This window comes from Miscanthus floridulus, chromosome 8 (genome assembly GCF_019320115.1).
Source record: "Miscanthus floridulus cultivar M001 chromosome 8, ASM1932011v1, whole genome shotgun sequence".
NCBI lineage: Eukaryota > Viridiplantae > Streptophyta > Magnoliopsida > Poales > Poaceae > Miscanthus > Miscanthus floridulus.
This window is the reverse complement of record NC_089587.1, coordinates 116,387,781-116,408,721: the sequence shown is the minus strand read 5'-3', so window position 1 is coordinate 116,408,721 and position 20,941 is coordinate 116,387,781. Positions and strand designations below refer to the sequence as shown.

The following is a 20,941-nucleotide window of genomic DNA, read 5'->3' as shown; positions in this document are numbered from 1 at the left end:
ATTGTGGCATTCTCTTTTGGAATATGTAGCTCACATGATGTAAACGGTGCAGTGATGTCATCCATAGGGAAACGTAGCATTGCGTCATCTTGATTTGCAACTCTGTGGAAGCACAGCTGCTTTTCAACTGATCAGGGGGGCTAATATTAATGTTGATTACTGCATCTGATGCCTGCCTTTGGGCACTCATTGCTATTTGCACTTGCTTTATGATTTCATCTTGCATTCTAGCTTGCATGTTTTTTTCGCGCTCTTGTGCTTGAAGCAACGCCTCCCGTGACTCACAAACATATTCCTCCAACATGCTGATCTGCGCTGCTTCCTCATCCTTCCTTCTCTGTCGGCTTCTGTAGGTATCTCTGTCGTTAGGGAAACCATGCTCCCAAGAAATGTTCCGTCCTAAACCTCTTTTTCGGTTACTGTGTTCAATAGTCCCGATGACATACGTCAGTTCATCCTTCTCTCTATTGGACCTGAACGCACCAATAGCTTTAGCTTGTAGAGCATAAGATAATCTTTGTATTGCTCTTTCGAGTTTTGGGCCATGAACCAGCTTCTCGGTCTCTAGGTCCAGTCTTCCCCCATGAGCAAAAAACTAATTCTTCGCATGTTTGGGCCAATTGAGTGATTCTGGTGTGATACCCTTAGCAAGAATGTCCGCTTCTATTTTTCCCACTTAGGAATGGCAGTCGCGTAGCCACCAGATCCCATGCCATGGTGGTATACCTTCTATCGGGCATTCTCTTGGTTCCTTCTGACCCATTCCTTACCCTCTTCCGATGTGTTGTACTGTACAAAATCATTCCAGTAGGGCCTCAACTTCACGAGCGGGCCACTAGTATTGAAATTGGACGTTAGGTTCTTCTTGATGTATTTCGTGTATAGGGATTTCTTCCAAGTCTGGAATTGTGTGGTCATCTTCTTCATAGCCCGCTTTCGAACTAGCTCCTTCAATTCACGATCATTGATATCATCATAATCATCCGCTTGCAACGTGAAATGTTAAAGGATATCATCCCAAATTAAATTCTTATCAAGATCAGAGACAAAACTAACATGAGGCTCGTTGATCTTTTGCTTCCATTCACAGGCACTGATCGGAACTCTGTCCCTTACAAGGTACCCACAGTGTTGCACGAATTTCCTTGCATGTGGACCAAGTGGTTCGCTTGTCTCGATATTGAATTCCGATATTATGTAGCGCCCCTCCAATGGTTTTTTCAGGCCTCGAATATTTTTGCTTTTCACCGTTGTGGTCGTCAATCCAGAGGGCTACGTATAAAAAAAGAATAAATAAATATCATGTGTACACATAATAGATGATAGATATTCAAATATATATATATATACAATATTCCAATATATATATATAAATATATATACCTCGCCAGTATTTTCTTGCACAATATTTTCTTGGTTTTCTTCAAGAGCCAGGTATTGACTCCCATCATCTACATCCTGCTGGTCACCATCGACAAATTGAGTGCCAGTGTTGATAATATTCATCATTTCTTCATCCATGTTGTCTCTCCGGGTAGCCATCTAGCTTTTACTCCACTAGATATATCTATAAAAAATAAAACATGTTTCAATAAATAACCATCTGTACTAGTTGACCTTGCTTACGTGATCATCTCGGTGAGCATTTCTCCACCGGACGGCACCGTACTTGGCCAAGGAAGAGCTCTGATTCTGCGAGGAAGGGAACACGGTCTTCCATGACCGTTGCCGCTCGCCCTCGTAGAATCAAAGCTCCCCCTTGACGTCCGTTACCGCTCGGCAGAGAACATGCTCGCCGAGATGAACATGGTCCGCAAATTCAACTAGTACGGATTTTCTACAATTTTCTAACAATTTTCTAAGTTTTTCATTTCATGGAAAAATTAATTCTAAAAAATAAAAGGCATGATTTCTAAGTATTTCATTTTATGAAAAAAATAATTCTATGTGACCTGCTCGATATCGGCGAACTCGCGGACGTTTAGGTTGCCGTTGATAGTAATATTTATAGATGACATTTGTAAGTCAAAAGTTATCAAATATCCATCAAATTATAGCTCAAAAACATGTTTCAATAAATAACCATCCGTACTAGTTGACCTTGCTGACATGATCATCTCGGCGAGCATTTTTCCACCGGACGGCACCGTACTTGGCCAAGGAAGAGCTCCGATTCTACGAGGAAGGGAACACGATCTTCCATGACCATTGCTGCTATCCCTCGTAGAATCAAAGCCCCTCCTTGACGTCCGTTACCGCTCGGCGGAGAACATGCTCGCCGAGATGAACACGGTCTGCAAATTCAACTAATATGGATTTTCTACAATTTTCTAACAATTTTCTAAGTTTTTCATATTAATTCTAAAAAATAAAAGGCATGATTTCTAAGTATTTCATTTCATGGAAAAATAATTCTAAGTGACCTGCTCAATATCGACGAGCTCGCGGGCGTTTAGGTTGCTGAGGATAGTAACATTTGTGACATTTGTAGGTCTAAAGTTATTAAATATCCATTAAATTATAGCTCAAAAACATGTTTCAATAAATAACCATCTGTACTAGTTGACCTTGCTTACGTGATCATCTCGGCGAGCATTTCTCCACCGGGCGGCACCGTACGTGCCCAAGGAAGAGCTCCGATTCTACGAGGAAGGGAACACGGTCTTCCACGACCGTTGCCGCTCTCCCTCATAGAATCAAAGCTCCTCCTTAACGTCCGTTACCGCTCGGCAGAGAACATGCTCGCCGAGCTGATCACGATCCGTAAGTTCAACTAGTACGGATTTTCTACAATTTTCTAACTATTTTCTAAGTTTTTCATTTCATAAAAAGTTAAAATAAAATGTTTACTCGCGGAGTCCATAGAAACGACCATATTTTAACGTAGCAACGCATTGTCAATTGTCATTGCATTGCATTGCACCCTAGACCGCAGCAACGAAACGAAAACTGTCAGGCCGGCTGTTCGGGCTCCGATTCTACGAACGAAGTGCACAAGACAGCAACGCAATCACAAAACCATGACCGGCAGAGCTGAACAACGACGACTGACGGCTGCCTGGCGCTACCGATGGAAACGAGCCGCACCGCTGGGCACCGTAGCCACGTGGAGTCGATCGGCAGCATGAGTTCTCCGCTGTCTTGCTCAAACATACAATGCTACAGATAGGCACATACAAGAGATCGAAACTAATTACAAGGCTCGGCCGTGCTCCGGTGAGGCAGTGCGCTCGGAGAAGGCTCAGGCGAGCTCCGGTGTGGTAGTGCGGGGAAGACTTGGCCGCCCTCCGGTGAGGCAGCGCGCGCGTGGAAGGCTCGGCGAGCTCTGGTGAGGAAGCGCGGTGAAGGCTCGGTGCGCTCCGGTGAGCACGAGCGAGGTTGGGGCCGGGGACGAGGACGGCGCACGCTCCAGCGAGGACGAGCGAGGCGCGCTGGCTGGCCGGCCGGAGAAGAGGCACGCTGACGAGGCGAGGGTAGGGTGGTTGCCTGGGAGTGGCGGCACTGCTAGATCGATCTGGTGGAGAAGATGAGACGACGACGTGGCGGAGACAAAGAGGAAGAGAACTAGGGCGTGGGTTATAAAGGGATACCTTTAGTCCTGGGCTATTATTACAACTGGGACTAAAGGTCTAAGCTTTAGTCCTAGGTGTACCCATGACCCGGGAGTAAAGGGCATTTGGGCGGGCTGCGAAAACTGCAGCTCTACCTTTAGTCCCGGGTGGTTGATCCACCCGGGAGTAAAGGGGGATCTGTCCCGGCTAGTGTATACACTCGGGACTAAAGCACCACCTTTAGTCCCGGGTGGTTGATCCACCGGGAGTAAAGTAAGTTTTTTCCTTTTTTATATATTTCTTTTATATAAATATGCAGAGAGTTATTAATTGCCTAATAAATAAAATATTATCCAAAAAAATTATAAAAAAATTCTGACTTGGTTTTGCATTATTATACGCAACAAAAATTTGTAAACTAAACTCTTTTGTTTTACTATATAAATATTTGACATAGTGTAAATAATAATTACAATTTACACCATGCAAAAATATACTACTTAATTAAAATCATTAAAACTATTGTTTTTCGATAGGAAATTAGTTTTCACATCTTATTAACGTTCATCATTTGGTTTTTCATCACACATTCTCCACGGGAAATCCACCGTCTAGCAGAAAATTCATTTGAACCGTAGAAAATATGAAAACACGACAATAAAATCTAAAGTCACAATTATTACATAATAGGTCTAATACATCACTATATATATCAAGCGGGCACAGTAGTGAACTTTTTCTTAACATATATCTCTTAGTTATGATCGCTCCGTAACCATGGAGTGTCCTCATCATTTAGCTGGATTCGTGGGTCTTTAGTCACTATGAAGGGTGGAATTTGGTCATCCTTTTCATAATCTTCTGATATGTCTGACTTGTCTTCAATTCCGATGATGTTTCTTCTCCCTGAAAGAACTATGTGGCGCTTTGGCTCATTGATTGGGTCATTGATGTTTTTCCCTCTCTTCGGTTTTGTAGCCATGTCCTTGACATAGAATACCTGATTCACATCCTTGGTAAGGACGAACGGTTCGTCTTTATACCCAATATTGTTGAGGTCCATGGTTGTCATTCCATACTAGTTGTCGACTGCGACCCCGCCTCCAGTCGCCTTTACCCATTGGCACTTGAACAAAGGTACCTTAAAATTAGGTGCATAGTTTAGTTCCCATATCTTCTCTATGCGGCCATAATATATTTGCATATTTCCATTAGGGTCAGTGGCATCTATGCGGACACCACTGTTTTGGTTGGTGCTCCTTTTATCTTGGGCTACTGTGTAAAATGTATTCCCATTTATCTCGTACCCTTTGTATGTGAGGATATGTCACGATGGCTGCCTAGCCAACAAATAAAGTTGCCCATCAATACTCTCATCACCCTGACATTCTTTTCGCAACCAGTCGCTGAAAGTTTCCATGTGCTGACGCGTAATCCAAGCTTCAGACTTCCCTTGAAACTCGGATCAAAGCAACTCTTTATGTGTCTCGATATACGGATCCACGAAAGAGGAGTTTTGCAAAACTATGTAGTGTGCTTTATTAAAATAATTGTCCTGCATACCAATATATGGTTTCTTCCCTAGTGTCCCCTTTCCACTTAGTCTCCCCTCGTGTTGTGATTTAGGAACACCAATCGGGTCAAGGTCGGGAATAAAGTCAACACAAAACTCAATGACCTCCTCTGTTCCATAGCCCTTGGCGATGCTTCCTTCTGGTCGAGCACGGTTGTGAACATATTTCTTTAGGACTCCCATGAACCTCTCAAAGGGGAACATGTTGTGCAGGAACACAGGACCGGGAGTGCTAATCTCCTTGACCAGGTAAACTAGGAGGTGTGTCATGATATTAAAGAAGGAAGGAGGGAACACCAACTCAAAGCTAACAAGACATTGAACCACATCATTCTATAGTTTAGCTAGATCCATTGAATCGATTGCCTTATGAGAAATTGCATTTAGGAATGCACATAGCTTCACGGTGGCTAGACGTACATTTGGAGGTAGAATTCCTCTTAATGCAATGGGAAGCAATTGTGTCATGAGCACGTGGCAGTCATGGGACTTTAAGTTTAGGAATTTCTTCTCTGGCACATTTATTATACTCTTTATATTCGAGGAGAATCCAGATGGTACCTTGATGCTTGCTAGGCATTCAAACATGCTTTCCTTCTCTACTTTGCTAAGAGTGTAGCTGGCAGGACTTAAGTAATGGCGTCCATCATCTGTCTTATCTGGATGCAGGTTGTCTCGTTCTTTCAAACACCGCAGGTCCTGTCGTGCTTCAAGTGTGTCCTTAGGCTTTCCATACACACCCATGAAGCCTAGCAGGTCCACACAAAGATTCTTCGTTAGGTGCATCAAGTCGATCGTGCTATAGACCTCTAGGACTTGCCAATAGGGTAGCTCCCAAAATATGGACTTCTTCTTCCACATGGGTGCATGACCGTCGGCGTCTTTCGGAACAGGTTCACTGCCATGTGCCTTTCCAAATACTACTTTCACATCCTTGACCATATTGAGTACATCCTCACCAGTTCGGCTGCCCGGCTTGGTCTGGTGGTCTGCCTTACCTTTAAAATGCCTGCCTTTCTTTCTTAGGGGGTGATTCATAGGAAGAAATCGGCGATGGCCAAGGTACACGGCCTTTTGGCATTTTTTCAAGAATATACCTTTAATGTCATCAAAACAGTGCGTGCATGCATTATATCCCTTGTTTGATTGTCCTAAAAGATTACTTAGAGCAGGCCAATCATTGATTGTTACAAACAACAATGTTCGTAGGTCAAAGTGCTCCTGTTTGTGCTCATCCCACACATGTACACCTGGTCTATTCTACAAAAGTATAAGTTCTTCAACTAGTGGCCTTAGGTACACACTGTTGTCATTGCCAGGTTGCCTTAGGCCTTGGATGAGCACTGGCATCATAATAAACTTACGCTTCATGCATAACCAGGGAGGAAGGTTGTAGATACATAGAGTAACAGGCCAAGTGCTATGACTACTGCTCTGCTCCCTGAAAGGATTCATACCATCCGTACTTAAAGCAAACCTTAAGTTTCTTGCGTCATTTGCAAACTCTAGGAATTCTCTATCGATTGCTCTCCACTGGGACCCATCAGCAGGGTGTCTCAACATATTGTCTACCTTACGGTCTTCTTTGTGCTATCGCAACAACTTTGCATGGTCTTTGTTTCTGAACAGACGTTTCAAGCATGGTATTATAGGAGCATACCATATAATCTTGGTAGGGATTTTCTTCGTGGGACGTTCGCCCTCAACATCACCAGGGTCATCTCGCCTGATCTTATACCGCGATGCATGACATACCGGGCATGCATCTAACTTCTTGTACTACTCGCCATGGTAGAAGATGCAGTCATTAGGACATGCATGTATCTTCTGAATTTCTAATCCCAAAGGGCAGACTACCTATTTTGCTTCATACGTAGTGACGAGCAATTCATTATCCTTCGGAAATATCTTCTTTTGGATTTTCAGTAACTCCCCAAATCCCTTGTCAGATGCACCATTCTTTGCCTTCCATTGCAGCAATTCCAGTGTGGTACCCAACTTTTTCTGCCCCGCATCACAAGTTGGGTATAGCAATTTCTTGTGATCCTCTAGCATGCGCTCGAACTTGATCTTCTTCTTTTTACTTTCGCATTCTCTTTGTGCATCACGAATGGCCTGACCAAGATCATCAGCGGGCTCATCTTCTGCCCCTACCTCTTCTTCAGCTTCCCCCATTGTAGTATCATTGAAGGCCCCATATTCAGTAATAATGTCATCATCGTCCCATTGTTCTTCTTTACCTTCTTCCATTACAACCCCGGTTTCTCCGTGCTTCGTCCAACAAATATAGTTTGGTATAAAACCCGACTTCAACAAGTGTGAATGAAGACTCCTTGAGTTAGCATATTCCTTCAAATTCTTACATATGACACATGGGCAGCACATGAAACCATCGTGTTTGTTTGCCTCGGTCACACGTAAGAAAGAGTGCACGCCCTCAATGAACTCTTGGGAGCAGCGATCAGCATTGTACATCCAATACCGTCTCATCTGCATTACATGACATACATACCATATTAAAACCTAGAACATAATTAGTTAATTATACGACATGCATGCCAGCACATAAGGTATTAATTTATGAAAGTCTCGCTACAATGTAGACAATCCCAACTATCACTAAAAAACTAAAGCTAAAATGCACTTCAGCAGCATAAGGATTTCGCGACCAATCCCAACTAAACAGACAGATCATGCGTTTGTTCAACATCTATGGGCTTCTTCCGCAGGATCACTGCCTCATCAGCCGCCGTAACCGCCTGTGCAAGAGAGTTTTGCACGTGTTCAACATACTCTTCCTCCCAGTACCAGCCTGAACATCTAGTGCCATCCCACTGAAATTAAAACAAAAAATTAGAACTTTAATCACAATCATCATGAAAATAAGTATAAATTAACCATAATCATCAAATGCGACAAAATAACTCACATTGCGATCCGGACACTTGTAGAAGATACGGCCCTTGTTGGGACACTCCTTCCTCACCCGGTACTCCATCACAATCTTCTCCTCACACTTGCCGCATGCAATGAGAGGAAGGTCCGGCCTCAGTCGCTTTGTAACCCGATGAGAGGCCGAGGACCCGAAAGCAGTTGCCATCTACTCTCTATACTCATTTTTAATATAATATAAATTTCTCATTTTATAAAGAAATAAAATAAAAAAAACTCTAAAATTCTCTATATCTCTAAAGCATGAAGTGGGCTATGCATGCTAGAAATGAAAGCTCAATACTAGTTTTGAATAACTACTTTAACCTTCCTTCATCCAAATATGCAAACTTTAAAGTGATTTTGAGCTTAAATGGCTTACAAATAAAAAAAATCTACCATAAAAAAGCCACATATATCTAGTCCACAAAATGAAATAAGCTACTGATGAAACATGAGAGTATAAAATTGGTAACCTTTAGAACCGAAGAATCGATGGAGGAATGGAAGAAATCTTGTGATCACCGGTGATGAGGAAGAAGAGAGACCGGCGATGAAGCAAGAACACTGAGCTCGAAGTGGCGCGGGCTCGGGGAGGAACAAGGGGTATATAGGAGGGGAATTGTAGTCCCGGTTGTATACAGAAACTAGGATTAATGTCCCTTTCTAGTCCCGGACGGAGCCTCCAGCCGGGAGTAGACTTTTATTCCTGGTTGGAGGTACAAACCGGGAGTAAAAGTGAACCTTTAGTCCCGGTTGGTAGCTCCAACTGGGACTAAAGGTCCCCTACAGCAAAAGCCTACCGCAGTAGCCATTGGGCAGGGACCTTTAGTCCCGGTTGGAGCTACAAACCGGGACTAAAGGTCTGTCTACTCCTAGGCGCGAAAAATACCGGGACTAAAGCTAAATTTTGAGGTGGGATCAAAGGTCGTTCCTCTACTAGTGGTATAAGATAATACTATATATGATAATAGTCATCTATATCCAACCTAAATGGATGGCTCATGTTGACAACAAAAAAGTCAGAGGAGCTTAAATTTGTATGAGTGGTTGAGATATGCCTGTATAACCTGCGAGGCTCCGTGGTCTTGGAAGTTAGGCGTTGAAACTTCCGATGTGGGAGTTGGGCATTGGAACTACCAACGTTTGTTGGAACTTCCTACCTTGTCCGAATTTAGTTGTTTTCAGATCTGATCTGAACTCCTCCGATCTTGTGGGAAACTTAAAATTGCGTCTTGGAAAGGTTTTCTACTAGGATAAGGCCACGCGCTCTCTATATATATTGGAGGATCATGACTGATTGAGGTATCCAATATACAATCGATCTTTTATCAATTTATCTTTACTTTTACCTCCAAACCCTATCTCTTCCATGTGTAGGTGAAACTTTTTCATTTGAAATCTTTAGGGACAATATTCAGTATAAGATTACAAAATGTTGATACAAAAGATACCTATTCTATATAATGAATAATGTGTTCGTAATCCAATGTTATATGTGTTGACGGTCTTGGCTTGAACAGAGGCGAGCATGGCGGGCATCTAAATATGTCCACCTTTGTTAATCGATTTGACAGTGACCATTTGGCGAGGACGGCTGTATTGCCCGCCTTTGAAAATAGATTTTGACAGCCTCTGAAGTGACCATTTGCTAGAAGCGGTTGCACTACTCACCTATGAAAATGGATTTTGATCACCTCTGGAAGTCCCTTTTACAGTAGTGTTGCACCTGCACCGACATCATTTTCGTGTGGTGTGAAGCCCCTGCACAATGCCTCGCCTGTGCCCGACAGCTTCCTAATGCCGACATTATTGCGTTTGTGTCCTGCATGGATGAGAAAAAGGGACAATCCCATCCTCCTCTTTTTATGGATGGATGGGGGCATCCAGTATCTGGAGGGAATGTTCTCATATGATCGTATCTCTCATGTCCCTCAATCAAACATCTTCAAATATAGAATCGAGCTATCCCATCTTCTTTGGTTGCTCAAACCAAATATGTTCCCAATAAAACATTTTTCAAAGGGGAATCGAGCTATCTCATCTCCCAACCAAACACATGGTACACACATATATTTACCAATAACATATACATGTACACCATTTTAACTTGCGTAATTTTCTTTTGAGTACATACTAGGGTGCTCACTCTATGTAGTACTCCATTCATTTTAGATAAAGGGAGTCACTCCATTTCATTTCACTACTAGAAATACCCCCTATAGTGACGCTTTATTTATATATTAGACACATTTTATTTCGTCTCTACAAGATTGTAGACACGTTTTTATAAAGCGTGTTAGAAGCGTCTTCGCATGGACCGTGTCAGGATTTGTAGAGACGAGTTCTCTAAGCGTGTCAAGGTGATAAAGAGACGTTTTGTAGAGACATTGGTTGTATGCCTATGAATATTGATACACTTTTATAGATACATTTATATAACGTGTCTACTTGTGTAGTTACGTTATATAGCAACACTTTATTATGTGCTAAGAAATGTAGAGACGTTCTCATAGATACATTTATATTATGTGTGTACTAATGTAGTGACGTTGTGTAACGATGTTGTATTGCGTGTTGAAAAGTGTAGAGACGTTCGCATAGATACATTTATATAATGTGTGTACAAATATAGTGACGTTTTATAATGACGTCGTATTGTGTATTAAAATATAGAGATGTTTGAGTAGATACATTTATATTACGTATCTAACAATATAGATACATTGTCTTGTAACATCATTTTGCGTTTCAAGAAAATATAGAGACAATTTTATACACATTTATATTTCATGTCTACTGCTATAGAAACGTTATATAGTAACATTTTATAACGTCATATAGAAATATAGATATTTATGCATCTATATAATGTGCCTATTAATATAGACATATTTATAGTAACACATTCTTACTCACGAAATAAAGAGACTTTTACAAATTTGTACACAAATGAATTTAGATAATGGGAAAGTGAATCATGAAGGCATTGCTTGAAAAATCCATTGTCTTTACAAAAACAAGATGATGATTAATTGTTCATTAGAGCGCACTCTCAAAGACAAACCATGTTCATAAAGAAGCATAGGAAAGGTGGCAATTATCATACAAATATCTATATTTCTCGCTAACATCTAATGTCTATCTTGATCACTCCGAAACTTGTAGCTTGTCTTTCCATCCACATCAAGTTACATGTTCCCATCATGCTGCAAAATAAGAGGAGATTGAGTTGACATACATGAACTGTAATCAAACGAATATAGCAAGGACGGTCACATAATCGTAACAACAATTTCAAATCCAATGTTAATTATTAGGAGCAAAGAAATATACCATTACTAACTACACTTTGTTGGTGTTGTATCTCCCATCCTTTTTATTATGAGCAGCGTCCCATAATTCTATCCTATGAACCTTTCCTTTCCTTCGATCTTCCTGCACAAGATATTAAATTCGAGGATCCCAACACCTCTCTGACATGATCATTGAATTTGGCAGATAATAACATAGTTAGAATATATATCACTATCTCTTTCTTCAGTCTAGCATGGCTTTTCCTCCCTGTTGGGTGTGTATTCTTCTATTCTTTTGCTCACCGAGAGTTTGTTACACACCACCCAAATAACTGTGAGCCGTTCATTCGTTTCGATCGGACGGTTACAATCATCTATATTACCTCCTAGGAGGTAATATATTTATTGAATTTTCCATTTTATAAAAAATCTAAATAAGGAATATTTTAGATATAAAAAATCTTGTCTAGGTTTGATTGATGCATGTGTGATTTGAGACATAAAAAAATCTTGCATACGTGTCCAATGAGGCAATGAACATGTGAGTACCTGCTGAGCCCAACATACGTGTAATTTATGTGCATAAATGCCCAACGTATATGTCCAAAGTACAAGAAATTTTACGTGCATACCAAACTTTACATAGTCACTCAGCTATATAGTTTATTAGAAAGCTACTCGATTATGTAATATAGTTTTAATCGAGTTTGTATTTTGTAACATATTTTTTAGATCGCTAAAATTCATGAATCAATTAATATATATGTTGGTTATTGATTTCTTTCATACATGTATCTTATTTTATAACTGAATATGAAATGTATTTTTCATGCAAAGGGGCAAAGGGAACGATGCCCACAGAAAAGGAAGGGACCGTGTGCCCTTGCTTGCCTCCCGTAATGAGATGATTTAACAATGTTTCCTTTTTCTTATCTTAGATTAATTAATTTATTAATTCAAAAACTCTAGAAAATCAATGTCTGAGATTCGTTTGAGGTATTACCTCCTAGGAAGTAAAATTTGTACCGTAGCATTGCCCTTTCTGTAAATATAGAAAGCACAAATGTTACATAACTTTTCAAATTTCCTGTAAATGTTAGATAAAAAAGATATCACCTAATGTGTTTTCTTGTCACCAAAAGCTAACAAGAGATCTCCACTGATGTTAATTAATAGTTCATGGTCTACCTTGTATAATTTGATCTAGAGATCTCTGTTCTTGGTCTACATGCCATGATTTAAACTGCAAAGGAAAATTAACAGTTCCGTATAAATTAAAGAGTAAGCTGTCAGGATCAGCAGCAGACTACAGAGTAATTAATGTGTTAGATTTCAGAAAATGCATTATATAAAAATTCTCAGTCTTAGCCTTGATCGAAGTTGACCTCAAGGCAGACAAATTCTGCTGGTATTCGTACCTTTTTTTTGTATTTGTAAAATTCAGAATTTTTGTGACAAAATTCTCAATCTTAGCCTTGATCGAAGTTGACCTCAAGGCAGACCAAATTCTGCCGGTATTCATACCAGAACAGCAGAATCGGAACGAGGGAGTCAGGGAGGGCCGGACGGGGCCTGGAGTCACCGTTGCCCGTCGGAGCCTTGGAGCTCGGCCGCTCGGAGCTGGAGGGGCCCTGGGGGCTTCGTCGCTGCTCGCCGTCGACCTCTCCACCAGGCCCCACGCGCGTGCTTGTGCTCATGTTGGTGGGATGGGGCTGGCAGCACGGCAACCTCGGCGGTGGCACCCGCTCCTCTCATGTGGTGCCGCAGGATATGCCAGGTGGGCCATGGCGTACCCTGTGGGGTATAGCGTTCAATTGAAACTCACTTATTATTGTACGTTAATAAAAGAATGTATTTGCACTTGTATAAAAAAACAGCTCACAAAAACAGCTAATAATAACTCCTTGGCACTTAACTGTGATGACACCATTACGATTCCCTATGCCCTTGTTATATTGACTATATTTTTATATATTTTTTATCCCTACACATTAACCATGATATTTTTTTTTATTTTTCCTATATTTTTATCGCCTACAGATTAACTATGTTATTGCGCTCACTGTACAAATTAAGTACTGTACTCGCTCGGTGGTACATGATCTACTTGAGGTGGTTATATATGGTGTCCCCTTTTTTTAATTTTAGCCAAAAAAGGCCATTTAACTACCATACTTGTGCATTAGTTACTTTTTATCCTATATAAACTTTTTATCCTGTATATTATATACTAGTATTTTTGTCTTGTCGGTGGTTCAAGATTGTGGATTTGAATAATATAGTAGCCCGTGGTCAGAACATTATATATAGAATGTTGTATATTACAACTATTTTTTTTGTGTTCTTTTTAATGTTATAAATATTCTATAGTATTTTTTGTGTTCTTTTCATGATATTATATTATTATATACTATAGTGGCCAAGAGTGCAAGCATGCCCGAAAGATACTTGATGTAGAATGTTAAGAAAAATATTTTCAAATTTTAAAACTTATTTTTTGTGGCGATGTAAATCATTAGTACAAATGTTTAGTAACTACATATTTGGAGAAAAAATGTGTATGAGAGGACTTAGATATGTAATGGATGTTAATAAATTTTTTACAATGTCTCTACATGCTACTGATGGATGACGAAGGCACATTTAATTTCGTTTCACTTTGAGATGTTTTCAATATCATATCAAGAAGCATGTTTATGTGACTATGTACGAAAATTGATACGCTTTGAAACGTGCATAGATTATACTAACGGTTTAAAGCGTGTCTAACTTCGTGTTATTTTGAGACGACTTTAGTATTGCATCAAAAAACATCTTTAATTGTCTATGGACTGTTCTATGATACACTTTGTAATGTGTCTAGAAGCTATTGACAATTAAAAGTGTGTCTACTACCGTGTCACTTTGAGACGCTTACAATACCATGATAAAAAGTGTCTTTAGATGCCTTTTAACACTAAAAACGTGTCTAATATCGTGTTATGTTAACACGTTCATAAAATTATGTTAAAAACATCTTTACATGACTATGTAGAGACACTTTTAGTGTGCGTTACCATAAAAGCGTGCCTAGAGCGACTTTTTCTTGTAGTGTTTTTAGACACGGACACATGTATATATATATATATATATATATATATATATATATATATATATATATATATATATATACACACACACACACACTGTAGCTGGTTACAAAATAACTTATTCTGTAGCCACTCTGAGTTACGATAATTACTATATTAATTTACGAGATTATAGTAACTCCTTACTAAATGGTTTACTATAACGTTATGGTAAATATCCCCATGTGTTATAGTAACCCAACTATCGTAAATATGTATTGACATTATCGTAAATTAGTATATAAAATTATCGTAAATAGAGGTGGCTACAGAATATCTTATTTTATAGCTGGCTACTGAATATACTCTCCTTATATATATATATATTCAAACTCTATGTTTTTTGACTTGCAACTAGATTAAGATATTTTAAATTTGTAGGACACCTATATGGGATGTGTTTAGTTTTATGACCTTGGGAGGCCAAAACAAAATTTTGCTGGCCCATAAGAACTGGCCGCGCATTGCTTCTTTGTAAATTTTGCCAGCCAAAAGAAAACTAAGTTTATTTAAATATACGTGCTCAGTTCCAAATTGTACTTTATTTTAGTTTTGTCCTAAATCAACTATCTTTGATCAAGTGTATAGAAAAATACACCAACATCTATAACATTAAATTTGTTTCATTAAATTTCATAAAATGTGTCTTGGTACCGTGTAAATGTTAAATTGCTTGACCCACAACCAGTATATTGATTTACACTCATAGTCCTACTACTAAATATAAAAAAGTTGATACCACACTCCGTAGTACTCTAGCAACAGAGGACTCAAAAAACAAGCGGCTAATTTTCATCTATACTAAATAAAATGCAGGGGGTGATCCACTGCAAATTCCTTTTGACATATTATCTTTTGTCAGAGTTCTTAATTCTATGTGGAATCTTAGCTTTCCAGTGAAGATCAAATGGCCTGCATGAATCGGAGTTGGTTAAAAAAATCATAAATAGATTTAATAGAGAAAATTTGTATGTGGTCCATCTCCATGAAACATAATTTTCCTCATTAAGTAAGTGCAAGGTACCGACCAAAATTTGGACCTAATTCCATTGCTTCCTCAATATATCTGGAAGCGACCTTCTAAAGTTAAGCTGTCCTTCATTTTCCCAATAATCTTTTACATTTATTTCATTATCATCACAAAGTTCAAAAGGGGACACATGGCAAACAAAGGTGTATCAGCGATCCATATTCTATAAATCCGTTCATAACAAGGTCTATCTAGTTTATGGACCGATAAACCTTGTTCTCTCAATATGGCACACACCTCCCGACTTTAGTTTAGATGTGATTGATCTCACCAACACTTATTTGAAGTACATTGAGTGTCTCTAGGAAAATTGCAGAACTATCTCCGTCCCAAAAAGAAGGTCAGTCATCTTAGGTTTGGAGTAAGTCAAACTTAAGAAAGTTTGACTAGGTACATTTGTATCTTCAAATAGGTTTACCATGAAATATGTGTTTCATTATTTATATATCGATACTTATCACCCATATAAGTATTAGTATATTTTTTTATATATTTGGTTAAAATGAGGCTGATTGACTCCTCAAGAATTAAGTATGACATTCTTTTTGGGACTGCGAAAGTATGTATTAATTTGGGCTCGTCTCCCAATGAAACCACCAAATGATTGCTATTTCAGAGTGGTCGTTGCCTTTGGGACCTGGTAGGAGTGGGCACATGGACAATGTACAAGTAGATGACGATGTTCTTTTGTGAGCCCCACCCACCATTGATGAAAAAAGAAAAAAATATCCTTTTTTTGTTGCATTATATCATCGATATCTACCACTGGCGGAGATTAGTTTATTTAGGCCAAACAACCCAAAAAAAGTTGCTTTGGAGTGTTTTTAAGTTAATATTGCTTCAATATTATTAACCTCCCTAAAGTTGCTTTGGAGTTTTTTTAAGTTAATATTGCTTAAATATTGTTAACCTCCCTATTTACCATTGATAGCCCCCCTTAAGAGCATCTCTATGACTCTCTAGAGTGCACACAAGATACAGATAAATTGCTGGAGAGTGGAAAGATATAGAAAACGAATTTTATACAAATGACTGTCCAAATTATGATTTAGAGGGTGAGCTTTAAAAAAACTTTGGGAGATGCTCTAACATCTCTCGTGCATCCTTGCAGTGGAGTAGAATTTACAACTCTGAATTACTTTTGGATAGAGACTGATATTTGTTTTTCCTGTTCTTGGACCCAAATCAGAATCTTCTGCAACAATTGTTTCTCTGTGTTGAACCCAAGTACCCTACTGTGTTGGATGGGAAGCTAGCTTTCCATTGTAAAGGAGACAACTGTGTGTAAACTGCAAAGTGATTTTGGTGGTCTCAACTCAAAATATCCATCGGTAGTGATTTTGGTGGTCTCAACTCAAAATATCCATTGGTAGCCGGGACTTGCTAAAATTCATTTAGCGACAGTTATTGCATATATTTTATGTAAAATTATAGATTTAGTTCATTGCAATTTATGTAGACATAATATGTAATTTTTGGATTCGTTCGTTGCAATTTATGTAGACATAATATGTAATTTTTGTATTCGAGAATAAAAAACCTGTTAAACAAAAATATAAACCTGATAAAATACGATATGGGTTGGCACAAAGACAAACAATAATTTATAATTATTTTTTTATAGTTATACAAGGATAAAAAATCAATATTTTACGATAAAAAACAATTGACAAATCACAAACAACCTGATGCTGAGCGGAGCGGCGGCGGCCAGTGTACACGCATCATCGCTTGAACGGACTATAATAATCAAGCACCCGATAGATAGGAATTGTGATAAAGATAACGATCGATGGCGACTTATATTGGTAAATAAATGTGAATTCGGATGGAGATCATCACGCCATGGCTCCGACGACCTTGTCCTTCTCTACTCCACAGTAGGCCTTGAGCGGATCGCTGAATTTGAGCCCTTCCTCCGAGTAGCGCCAATCGGAGAACTCCTCGTGGCGCAGCGGGTTGAACACCAGCGGGTGCTCCGCGTCGACGAGGTCCTCCAGCGCGCGCACCGCGACGCCGTCCTTCTGCCGGCGGGCGAACAGCACCGAGAACCGCTCGCGGTTGCTCGGCGTTCTCACGCGGTGGAGGCACGCCGGCACGCGCCCGTTTGTCACGACCTGCACACGCAACGGCGTGAGCAAGTGAGAGTCAATCGCGCAAGAGGAATGACAATGACTGACCATCAGAGGATGTGAGCAACTGAGAATCAATCGGATCGGATCGTGTCCGTACCCTGAACTGCTCGCCGGCGACGAAGGTGAAGGTGCCGGTTTCGGCAGGGACGGCGACCCAGCGCCCGTCCCCGACGTGCACCTCGAGGCCTTCCACCTCGTGCTGCACGATCGCGGTCACCACGATGCTGTCGTAGTGCCGCTGCAAGGACATGCTGCTCTCCGTGTCCGGTGGCACGCCGTAGTGCGACAACCGGACATTGTGGCCGAGCAAGCCAAAGTGGGCGCCGATGCTCTGCCCCCGGGCGCCGAGGCCCTCTAGGACCAGCGTCTCCACCATCTCCTCCAGCTTCATCATGTTCTTGGCGAACGACACAATCGTCTCACTGCACGTGGGCGCGTGGCCGGAGCCGGACATCATCGTCGGTCGGTTAGAGCAACCGAACATCAAAATTAAAGGTGGCCAAGGAAGGATGCATGTCTCACCAGAACTCCGGGTTCCCCTCCGGCCAGAGGATCTCGGCGAAGCCGCGGACGCTGGCGGCGTCGGTGGGCTCCCCGACGCGGAGGCTCTCCCAGGCCGTGCCGGGGAGCTGGCCGATGTAGCCTCTGAACTGCCCCTTGTTCGACACCATCCGCTGCTTGACCTCGAGAGGGATCGCGAAGAGCTCCGGCAGGGCACGGGAGAAGAGCGCCCGCCGGAGGTCCGTGCCGACCGCGTCGTGCGCGACCACGACGCAGCCGTGCGCCACCATGGACGCGGTCACCGCGGCGCGGGCGGCCTCCCACCCAGCGCCCCCGGGCACCACCCCGCGGAGGTCAACCTTGGCGATCTCCATCTCCATGGCTCGCGCCTCTGCGCCTCGGCCGGATCCTGCCTCTACTCGATCCGGCTTGTGTTTAAATCTTTGCTGTGCTTCACGGGAGGTTTAGTGGCTGCAGAAGTCAGCTGAGTACGTGCGGCTAGTTCGTCATGTGACGCCGCTAGCTGGCGCCATTTTTATATTCGGACGAGCAAATCGTGCTCGTCGTTTACCTTGGGGCAGGACAGAGAACTTCTTTAGAAAAAAAAAAATATTTGCGTCAACTCTTTCTCATCTTTTCTTCATTCAGAAGATGCAAACGGCAGTAACAGTAAGGAAACAAGTTTGTCACGTTTTAGAACTGAAGATATACCCCCGCGCGCTGCTGTGGGATTCTCTTAAAAACTATTACATATACGAGTTAAATCATCTATATATTTTTATGTCCATTGTTATCAAAATTGGTTGTATTAGGAGGTTGGAAGTTAATCGGATGACGTGGCTAGTAGTGGGAGATGATGTGCATAGTTAGTAGAAGATGATGTGCAGTAGCGGATGCAGGATGAGAACAAAGTGGGGGCTAAATAATAAAGATTTATGGCTATAGCTAGAGATTAATGGTAATTTGAGGCTAAATAATCGTGATCTAATGAAGAAATCAGGCTCACTCTGGGGCTGTAGCTCCAGTAGCCCCCCCTTTGGATCCGCTCTTGATGATGTGGATGAGTTGCATATTATGATAGAATTTTTAGTGGGGATTACCTTGTCATGAAGACTCTAGAAACAGAAAAAGACAGATGATTTAACTCGTATATGCAACAGTTAAGATGACGTGGATGAGATATGGATCGGTGCACGACACTCCAGAAGCAGAAAAAGACTGGTGCAATGGCCATCTGAGCTGAGATTTCTTGTCTTGGAGACTTTATCAAATCAAATTGTATTCTGCGCTAGTTGCAACCAGGTTGACAAAGTGCTGAACTGATCACACTTGGCGAAGATTACCAAATTTGTTGTGATAGGTCATATAATCAAGAATACTTATAGTGTTGAATTAATATAATGGTTGTCACCTTTCTCTTAAAAAATAAACATATTGTACTTTATACCAATGCTTACATACACAAGATTATCTCTATATAAACGGAAGCACCAAGTAGTCCATAATGCGGTTCTGTTTGGAACCACTCGTCTAAAGATCGATTTTTAAAGTGCGTGTGGATAGAAGAAACATTTCAGTTTCTGGTGAGAACCTAGAGAATAACCTCCAAAAGGTGTTTCCAGCAAGTGATTCAGAACGGAAATTTTTAACCCGTTTTTACGTATGCACGCAAAATGGTGGCCAGTTTTGCACATATTCTCACCTCGTCGCTTGCTACTTCTCTTTATTCTTTTTTTCAGTTAATCCTTTGTAATGCAACAAATTAAAATAGGTTATACTTGATTAGTTCTTTATCCAAAAAAACGTGTAGACCTTTTAAGCATATTTTTTATTTATACGATTCTTTTGAAAAAAAAAGATTTTCTTATGAATTAGAATCTGGTCTGCTAGCCAAACAGTTTCATAAAGCGATTCTGATTCATCGTTCGAAACATTATTTGAGAGAATCTGAATCCGAAATGTTTCTGCGAGAATCAGGAGCTCTACCATGGATATGCAGTATGGAAAATCCGGGTATTTGGTAATCCTTATTATTGCTCATAAATTCTGTCATGATTGTAAAATAACTAGTTGTTCGAAGCCAAATTGGCATCCCATGCCAAATACATGCACCAAACGGTCCAATGATAGTTTGAGCCCGAGTTGGATTCAATTTCTATGTTCGATATGGATCTATTTTGAGTTTATTTTGTGATGATCGCCGGAATAGACTTTCCACCCTATATAAATATAAAGGGCCACAACCAACTAAGAGTATCCAATCGATCAAAACAAAACCAATCTACTATTTTTCTTTTTCATGCCTTTTATCTCTTAACCCCACTTTTCCAACCTCATATGATGTTCTACAAGCATCTCAATGGTGTTTGTGGCGTTCTAGGTGTCCTTGCTGATTCTAGAATAACCCTAGATGCACCTCATTGATGGGCTCCTTTCTGGGAGGTGTAATTTGAGAGCACTGGATGGTCCAGCAGCTCTCACCTAACAGTCCGGTGTGCACGCTTTATCGATATGCAACCTGCTACGAGTTCCAACACTAAGTGGTGAATTGTTCGGTGTGTACAATTTCGTCACCATTAGACGGCCTGGTGCACACGTTTTCACTGAGGGTTCATCGATCTATGATCCACGCATTCTGACGACGTGGTGGATTGCTCGGTGTGCTCGTTTTTGTCATCACTAGAACGTTTGACCCGTTTTCATTGAGGGTTCCCTGATCTGCGATCCGCGCTATAACAACCCCAGCTCATTGGAAGCATGCAGTAATTGTATTGTTGGCCCATGGGGCATGTGTGG

At 40.8% G+C, this 20,941-nt stretch overlaps 1 protein-coding gene across 1 annotated transcript; it reads right to left on the bottom strand.

Moving 5' to 3' along the window:
* Positions 1-17,100: 17,100 nt before the first annotated feature.
* On the bottom strand, positions 17,101-18,699 carry LOC136473351 (probable 2-oxoglutarate-dependent dioxygenase AOP1). Its single transcript, XM_066471002.1, has 3 exons — positions 18,167-18,699; positions 17,742-18,066; positions 17,101-17,626 (listed from the first exon to the last, which is right to left on the bottom strand). Exons 1-3 carry the CDS (start codon positions 18,523-18,525, stop codon positions 17,348-17,350), a joined length of 963 nt encoding a protein of 320 aa, XP_066327099.1. The 5' UTR covers positions 18,526-18,699; the 3' UTR covers positions 17,101-17,347.
* Positions 18,700-20,941: the final 2,242 nt, after the last annotated feature.